We start from the raw sequence: 9,902 nt of genomic DNA, 5'->3' as shown, positions 1-9,902 counted from the left end.
AGAGACAGAAAGCGAGCTTTCACGATTGATATTGGCCTGTCATGATAATGCATCACTGTCATGATACATCACTTTTAATTGGGTGATACAGATACATCATTAGTTCAGTAGTATATGGTGGAAGGTGTGTGGGTGTGCAAACACTTGTGTTTTTTGTAAGCATTCTCGCTATTGGCAGAAACACACACACATTACATATCATTGTGAGTTATTGCTTTTTATTGGCTGATAGACATATGCTTCATAAACATAGCTTTCTGTATTTGGCTACATCCAGAAAGTATCGGTGCACTTGGTAACAAAGAGCGTTTTCCCTCTTTGACCATTCATGCTTTATTGAATGGTTCAGAAGTGCTGAACAACCAAATTACTGAAGAAGTGGATGGCAATGGGCTTGGATGCATGGTGGTTTAGGGGGTTTGAAGAAGCTGTTGAGGGTACTTTAATGATGAGATTGAGTAGTCTGCTTCACAATCACCATCTGCCAATTACTTGTGTCCCTTCAGCAAACTCTAAGGCCCTGGGGAAACAGTTATGATCAATGTTGGGGTTCTCTGTCATGTCAACGAATAGATCCAGGATCATCCACGTGTCATTGCAGATTAGGGTAGGGTATGATGCAGACCTGTCATATGGGGCTTTCCCCTCCATCTTACCTTGGTAACTGTAGCAGCTATCTTGCTACTGTCGGACAAAAGTTGGAAGGCAGGATTGCCACTGTTATGCATCCACTCTCATATGTCATCCTCAGGAATGTTGTTGCCTTCCTTCATGACTGGGATAGGAAAGTCATAAACATCAAAGCCTTTGAAAAGCTGATCAGGCCTTCTTCTTTAGGATACAGTTCCAAGCGTGCCCCAGAGTCTGCATGGTGACTTCCCTCCAAGCATCTGCAAAGTTGTAGATGGCAGACTTCAGGAAATACTTTTGCAAATTCTCCAGAGTTTGCCCCCCTCCCCATCATCCAAGCCTTGCTTTTTCTCCCACTCTTCCTTGAACACCACCATCACCCCCTCCAGGAACTTCATCTGGTATAGACATTTTTTGCAACAATAATACCTTGGTCAATCAGTTTAATGAGTAGAGTCATTTTAGGAGGAAAAACATGACTCCAGTACGACCTGTGTCACCAACCAAGTACGTTGTGGTAGGATGCGCAGCTGCATTGTGTAGGAGAAATAAAGCCTTCACTTGGCGTCTAGCAATGCCAAGGTCCTGTGCCTGATGATGAATAACCTCCATGCAGAAGTGTTATGGAACCAATGTGAAATGATGTTGGAGGTGAACGAAGTCTTTGCTAAATGATATCAAATCACTGGGAGAGTATCCATCAACCCACATAGGGCATGTGATTGCTTTGCATGTCCAGATTCAACTGGTTTGCAACAAAGGCTACCAGGAGCATTTAGCTAACAGACGTGTAATTTGGAAAGCTTTTGACCGGGTAAATTCTTATCCTTCTTGTCAGCCAAGGTGTTAGGGATCAACGAGCAAAGAATATACCAGTTTCGTTACCATTGTAATTTTTACTCAAAACAAGACCTTCCTTTTTCATCAAGCCTTTTTAACATCTGCCAAAATCACATTGTTCCCTTCTGTGAAACATACAAGGATTCACTAAATTTTTTTTTTAGAAAGCCCATGTCAAATTTTGAATTTAAAGTCCGCAACCCAATGCAGACCTGTGATCCCCGCAGCCGTGGACCTCATTTCAGTGCCACAGATATGCATACTAGCCATCCTCTACTGACAAAACCAGATCAAGGTCATGGCAGGGCTTGACCTTGAGCTTGCAGGCCTCAATACTGAATGTCTTTTTCCCAAACTCCATTGAACACTTCTTCAGCATGTTCTTGGTAGCCTTGATATTCTGCAAGGTAAATCGCACAGTAGCATAGTCAGCCACAATGTGGTACAACCAGCCAGCCTTGATTCCCTCAATGATTTTTTTTTTTTTTTTTTTTTTTTAAGTGTCTGCACCTTCCTTGTCCTCTTAGGAGGTGGTGGGGCCGTACACACCAACACTGCACAACACCCAGAAATAACAGGACTTGCAGCGCTGCAGGTAGTACAGCAAAAGAAGCAAGATTGGGGGAAAGCATTGTAACACATAATCCTAAAAAAAAATTGAAATGCAATTACTGAGAAATGATGCACAGCTGAACAAAGGAGCAAAGTGCACTTTGCCTGAAAGCACACTGGTACTCTTCAAATGCAACCAGTGAGAGAAGAAAACTCCTGTGAAGTTATCAAGACATATCTCTAGCAACCATTCTATGGCAAAAAACATATGTTGAGTAAAGTTGTACTGATTTTGTGCCAATAGTGCAAAAGCATGCAAGCACACAAGTGCTCACCCACCAATGCACCTTCTGCTGTACGTTGTTGTGATGATGATGTATCTTTCTAAGCCAATTAAAAGCAGTGAAAAAAGTGAATTGATGATTTCCCAAATAATGTAGTGTTTTAAACCAATAATAGTTTTAAAAGCTGTTAAGAAGACAAAAGGCCCAGCCAGATATCCCCTGGCCCTTCCATCCCCCCAAATAAAATTCCCAACTTAACCCCCTAATACTTAAATATAAATATATATATATATATATATATATATATATATATATATATATATATATATATATATATATATATCTATATACATATATATACACATATATACAGTAAACCCCCCATATTTGCGGTCTCACTATTCGCGGACTCACGTATTCACGGGTTTCTCTGTGGAACATATCTACCCATTACTCGCAGAAAATTCACCCATTCGTGGTATTTTTCACTTAGAAATATTCATCAATTACTGTATTTTCATGACTAAATGCCACTTGTGATAAAACTATTAAAATACTCAGGTATAAGCATTTTTAGAGTTTTTTTTTGTGTTTAAACTATCAAAATAGGCAGTTCTAAGTGTTTTTAGAGGGGTTTTAAGCATTCGCGGATTTTAGCTATTTGCAGGGGGGGTGGTTGTGCGGTACGCATTCCCCGTGAATATGGGGGGTTCACTATACATTTATATATTAGGGGGTAAGTTGGGGATTTTATTTGAGGGGGATGGAAGGGCCAGGGGGTATCTGGCTGGGCCTTTTGCCTTCTTAACAGCTTTTAAAACTATTATTGGTTTAAAACACTACATTATTTGGGACATCATCAATTCACTTTTTTTTTCACTGCTTTTAATTGGCTGAGAAAGAATATGATGTATAGGTATTTATGTATCATATATATATATATATATATTTATGTATCATATATATATATATATACAGTCTCAGCCTACGCATTTTTCCGAATATGCGAACCTCCCTCTGAAGATGATGATATTACTGGAAGAATGAGTAGGCACTGTCAGGCAACATCTGGCAGCCCACTCCTCTCTCCCAGAGAGGGGTAGAAGTTCCCAGTTGCTGCCAGTCAATTATAGTGGATTATTTACCAAATTTTTTTTGTCCACATGGAATCGTGAGTTTGCTGCTATTTAGCCCCAGTTTAGTGCTTTTTTTCTTATAATGAGCTGCAATAAGCTCTTGTCAAGTGAGAAAATAAGTTAGATAATCACTCTGCACAAGGTGGAAAATGCAGCTAAGGATATTGCCGATGTTGTGGGCATTAGTGAGCCATCTTTGAACTTTTTTACCCACCGCTGCACAGTTCGCTCACAAAACGCCCACAACACTCGGCCCACGCTCCATTCCCACTCCCTCCCAGCCAGGGAAACTGCTATCCTGCTCCACCCACCTTCCAAAACAATCCTTCCTCTGCATGGCTTCCTCTACACAGCCTTACTGCCCCTCCTCTCCCTTGACACCCACCCATCTGACCCCCCTCCTTGGAAACTTTTCAGGACTTCCCCACCTCCATAACCCTTTCTCAATCTCTTTATGAGTTTAAGCAGTTACCAATATTTTCCTTAGACCTCACAGTACTGCCAGCCATATACATTATATATACATATACTGTATATATATATATATTATATATGTGTGTATGTAATTGTAATAGCCACAATGCCCTCTTCTCGAATTCTTCGCGCTTTTTTGGATGCGCCTGTCACTACAAAGCCTTGAGATCCAAGTGCAAGAAACTGAAGTGGTTGGTCAGGTCGGCAACGGACCTCCTTGTGATTATGGTGACCCAGGTTCGTTTCCTGCTATCAGACATCACAACCACTTCAATTTCTTGCACTTGGCTCTTAAGGCTTTATAGTGACAAGTGTATAAAAAAAGAAAAGTGAAGAATTTGAGAGGTTGAGAGGGTGGCTATTACAATTACACACACATTATATATGAATATAAGAAGGCCCATAAAACACTATTTAAACGTTGAAACCATATATTTCGGGCACTAGCTTCTGTGCCCCTGTTCACTGGTAGAATATGGACAGGTGGAAAGTTACAATGGTATATATTAAAGGTGTGGCCCTAGGCCTCCGATGCTATGGAGGTGGCGTTTCAAAATTTCCTTGGTTTTTGGCCTCAGATGGATCCATCTTCTTCATGTTTGAGGATTAAAGTGTCAAGTCATCCGATTTCCAATGTCCTCCTGACAGGTTCATATTGTTGGTTTGATTGATTGGATTCAGCATCCTTCTTTTATACGGACAGCTACTTTTGAGAACCAACTCCTTTAATGGCATGATTATTTCTGATATGTGAAAATTCCCAACTCTCCGGTTGATCTTTTGTGCTCTGTTATTCTTTGCGAGAGCGACTACCTGTCTCGCCTCATGTCCTGAAATTACTACACGTATCTTGTAAACTCCGGCTTCAGATTATTTAAGTTGTTAACGGCAACTCCGATGGATTTGGGATAATGGAAAATGAAAGGATTGTTAGGCCTGAGTTGCTTTTTGGATGTTTTCATCGAAATCTATTTGTCTGTTGTGAGTGGGACCTTTATAGTATATTTTATTCGCTTTGTTAATAGCCCTCTCGATAATGTGTGGTGGATATAGCAGTTGCGTTAGGTGTTGGCGGATCGTGTTAAATTCTTTATCCAGGTACTCATTTGAACATATCCTAAGTCCTCTGAGAAATAAGTTGCACCCTACCATGATTTTTACGGAGACGTCGTGGTAGCTTAAGAAATGAATGTAGGAGACAGCGAAGGTGGGTTTTCTATATACTGTAAATGCATACCTGTTCTGTTTTCTTATGATCAGTACATCTAGAACGGCAGCTTTCAAATCCATATATATATATATATATATATATATATATATATATATATATATATATATATATATATATATATATATATATATAATCCCTTAATTATCCAGATTTTCAGACATTATACGACACACCGGACCAGCAGCCAAAAATATGTGATTTATATAAATTTTGACACTTAAGCGACACTCCGATGGTTGGCAGTACTGTGAGGTCTAAGAAAAATATTGGTAACTGCTTAAACTCACAATTATGGAGGTGGGGGAGTCCTGAAAAGTTTCAAAGGTGGGGGTCGGATGGGTGGGTGCCATGGGGGAGGAGGGGCAGTAAGGCTATGTAGAGGAACCCATGCAGAGGAAGGATTGTTTTGGAAGGTGGGTGGAGCAGGATAGCAGTTTCCCTGACTGGGAGGGGTTGGGAATGGAGTGTGGGGTGAGTGGAGAGGGGTAGGCAGGCATCTGACTTCACTAGAGTTTTTTTTTTTATGTTTTTACTGCATTCTATTAAGAATATATACAGTACTGCACTGGAACTTGTAATGAAATGCATCAAACACAAAGAAAAAAAAAAAAAAAAGAGATGGTTTAGAGGGGGAGAGAGGGATTACATGGGGATCCTTTGACCCGCTATCAGCAACACTCCCCCTTCCTGTCATATTAATTTAGCATGTTTGACAGCTTTGCCTTCAAGCTTCTCTTCAGTGAGTTCACTAAAGATCAGGGAATGATATTTGTTTGTTTAAAATACATGTCTCATACATAGTATAAATGTTGTAATTACAGTTGACAGGCAGTCCCAAGTTTACGATGGGGGTTCCATTCTGACGCTGCTTCGCAAGCCAAAAATTGTTGTAACCCGAAATATGGTAAAAAATCGTAAAAAACCTTACTTTTAATCATTTGGGTGTCTTGTAAACAATGTAAACTGCATTTTTATTGAGTTTTTCATTAAAAAACCTCCAAATTTTGTCCATTCTGACCTCTTTGGAGCCCTGTTTCTTCCGTTGGATCAGCGTCGTAAACCCGGAAGATGCATTGTAACCCTGGAAATAATTTTTAATGAATATACTTGAAGAGCGTTGTGAGCTCGGAACGTCGTAAGCTGAGCCTGTCGTAACCCAGGGGCTGTCTGTATATTATTATTATTATTATTATTACAGTATTATCATTATTTAATAATCTTTTTAATCATCTTAATTTCTAAAAATTAGTACTTATTATTAGATAAATAATTTATTTATCATACAAAACAAATAAACATATGTATACATGTACCATAAAAATTCTCTCATCTCAGTAAGAGAGAAATAATTGTTATTTTTATTATTTAATGTTATTTAATATATACATAAAAGCTTGAAAACTTGTAAATAATAATAAGGATTTTATGCGGTCAGTTTACCTTTATAATCGAACCTGAATAAGAGAGAACAAAAAGGAAGATGAAAGATGTTTATAGAAAGGAAACTTCTTAGGTTTATTTTTACATATTTTGAATTATCAGTGTCCATCTTATCCGATATCCGGATTAAAAGGGTCCGTTTTAATGAGGGTCGACTATATATATACAGGCAGTCCCCAGTTTACGACAGGGGTTCCGTTCCTATGCCGTGTCGTAAACTGAAAATCGTCGTAAACTGAAAAATCGTCAAAAATCCTAAGAAAACCTGTTTTAATACTTTGGGTGTATTGAAAACAATGTAAACTGCATTTTTATTGAGTTTTTCATAAAAAAAACTCCAAATTTTTATTATTCTGCCGTTTTGGAGTCATATTTCTTCTGTAGGATTGGCGTATGACTCATTGTAACCCAGGAACATGCTTTGTAAACTGGGAAATTTCTGATGAATATATTTGAAAAGCGCTGTAACCTCAGAACGTCGTAAGCTGGCCCCGTCTCAAACCGGTACTGCCTGTATGTGTGTGTGTGTGTGTATATATATATATATATATATATATATATATATATATATATATATATATATATATATATATATATATATATATATAATATATATATATATATATATATATATATATATATATATAAATATATATATATATATATATGTATCTTTACAGGATGTTGTTATATTTTAATACTCTAGTTATCATGTATTCTGTGTGATAATGATAATTATGTAAAAATATCATTTATTATACTGTATGTTCGATTTGACAATAGTGTAATTTAGAATTTATGTTTCTTAATAATAACTTAACAACAATATATACACAGACACACACACACACACACTTATGCAATACAATAGGACTACTCAGAAATTTTTGTCATAATTGTAGACTGATAAAAGTCAAATGGGTTGTAAATCCAGGATAATCTATTCAGAACTGTGTTATGTTTCGTAGCTTAATCTTTATATTGAACTGTACTTTTTTTTTTTTTTTTTTTTTTTTCTCTCTCTCTCTCCATTAGGAACTCATATTTTTGTTCAAGTGTATTTACTTACTAATGTGTTAGTCTGGTACTCAGGATTGTCAGAATAGCCATGTCCGAAAAGACCATCTGCTGCGTTTGGTGTCACGTTTGGGACCGGCTATCGACCAGTTGGTGAAGCTTCCTTGGCAGTCAACATTTTCTCTTTTGGGTGCAGGATCACAGTCCTTGCTTCGGAGAGAAGAAGGTAAATGATGTGTCTCTTCAGTGCTTTTAATAGTTTTAATAATTATGTTTTATTTGTCTGGCTTAGATAAAATTTTAAAAATTACTTTTGTGTAGTGTGTATATTAATGAAATTTGAACAAAATCTGGCTGTAGTAGCAAGATTTTTGTAAGTGTTAATGACCAAGATTTTTTAAAAGTTGTTCAAGATACAGATTTTCTTCCCCCTTTTTGGCAGATTTGTGGAAAAGGTACCGCACTTTATCCGATGTTCTGGTGAGACATCACAGTTGCCCTCCATTGGAGCCTGTAAAAGTTAGTGGGCCGCCATGTCTTACTCAAACACTTTTAGGACGAGAGCTCTTAGGAAATGTGAACCACAAGCATGTTGTAACAGAGAAATTTTACAACAGGATACAGCTCTTCCTCCGCTCTGTTGGTCATCTTTCTGCTGTATATTGTATGCTTTTTGACCGTTCTGGAAAGTAAGTGTATATTACATTTTTTTATTTTCAGTGTAGCCTTTAGTATGGACATCAGAAGCTATTACCTACTGTAAATAAGTATAATTTTCTTTATAAAAGTACTGCAGATGGAGTTTATTGTAGCAGTTTTAAAGATGCCATGCTAATGTTATCTGAGAGAGGTTTTGATGATACTGGATTGTGGTTTTGTTTTTAGTATACAGTGTAGATAATTATCATTTAATATTTTTTCATCAGGTTTTCCCTTACAATGCTTAGAGGTCTCTGTTCTCCACTGACAGTGTGTCACTTATAAAAGTAGATTTGTGGAGAAATTGCCGTACCTTGTACGATCAGGGAAAAACAATGTGAATTTTTCAATTTTGATTCTTTTGAGGCTTGGGTGTTTTAATACGAACAGTAAATTTCTCTATATGTTCATAGAATTATTCCAGTAAACATTACTTATACTTTACTGATTTTCAATAGTCTTAATTTGCCATGTAGATGTCACCCTTTAGTAAGGTTACTTAAATGGATGAAAGGTATATTTTGGAGAATATAATTGTGTTCTGTATGACGCTTTTCATTGTGTTTCTGTGTGATGGTAATAATGTTTTCCTTGTTTTCAATTATCATTTCCTCTCAGTAGGTAGGTGTAGTGTTCCATTTGGGATTAGCCCTCACTCTTTCCTTCCCCACCCTTTTTATTGTAACCTTCAGTACTGTTAGCCTGACTCATATGTCTGTGAAATGCAAAAAAGGGTTTATGGAGCCTTTCTATTTTTTAAGCTGTTTATTAACGTGGCTGGTGCAAAGTCATTTAGTTCCAGTCATGTACAATGCTGTATAGCAGTAAGTAGTAATGTATATTTTTTTTTGTGTGTGTCTCAAGGATGGTTGTAGAATAGGCTAGATAACAGAATGAATTGAATCATCTGGAGTCTGTACTAGTTTTTCTTTAGGTTTCCTGTTTATAGTAAAGTAATCTGTTCGCAGGTACATTATAACGGGAGCTGATGACATGCTTGTTAAAATATGGAGCACTCTAGATGGACGATTAATGGCAACACTTAGAGGTGCATCGGCAGAGATATCAGATTTAGCAATTGATAGTGAAAATTCATTAATTGCAGCTGGTTCATGTGATAAAATCATCCGTGTATGGAGCTTGCAAACCCTTGCACCGGTAAGTCAGTTTCTCCAAATATTAGTATTGTACAATTCATAAAAACCTGTATCCTTTATATGAGCTTGCTTGCTTTCTTTAAATATTCAGCTGAAAACCCGTGTATACAGAATCAACAGACTATAGACCCAAGAGGGCTCGACAGGGAAATCAGCCTGCATAGAGGGATAAGTTATAGGAAGAGGTGATAAATAAATAAATATGAGGGAATATGAAATAAAACTGATGCACCTGAATTCAGATGTCAACAGAAAGTAGAGATGAATTTGTTTCATGCTAAACCTTTGGAGATCGGATTCCAAAACTGCACTAGGTAAACTGTTCCACATTTTGGTTGTACCCAAGATATAACTCCTAGCAAACTGATCATTATTAAAGCTGACACACTAGAAAATGACACGGTTTGTGGCTGCTGCTACAAACCGTGCCTAGTGTGCAAGC

General features: G+C 37.3%; 1 protein-coding gene across 4 annotated transcripts in view; it reads left to right on the top strand.

Annotated features, from left to right (window-relative positions):
• Positions 1-9,902, top strand: part of BRWD3 (bromodomain and WD repeat-containing protein) — a 234,317-nt gene that overhangs the window by 12,160 nt on the left and 212,255 nt on the right. For all 4 annotated transcript variants that reach the window (XM_067133568.1, XM_067133553.1, XM_067133545.1 and 1 more), the window contains exons 5-7: positions 7,680-7,830; positions 8,047-8,293; positions 9,272-9,461. In XM_067133568.1, coding sequence (XP_066989669.1) covers positions 7,680-7,830; positions 8,047-8,293; positions 9,272-9,461 — 588 coding nt within the window. The remainder of the gene's footprint in view (positions 1-7,679; positions 7,831-8,046; positions 8,294-9,271; positions 9,462-9,902) is intronic.

The sequence above is a fragment of the Macrobrachium rosenbergii genome, chromosome 3 (genome assembly GCF_040412425.1).
Source record: "Macrobrachium rosenbergii isolate ZJJX-2024 chromosome 3, ASM4041242v1, whole genome shotgun sequence".
NCBI lineage: Eukaryota > Metazoa > Arthropoda > Malacostraca > Decapoda > Palaemonidae > Macrobrachium > Macrobrachium rosenbergii.
The sequence above is the reverse complement of the archived record's forward strand: the minus strand, read 5'-3'. Positions and strand labels throughout refer to the sequence as shown.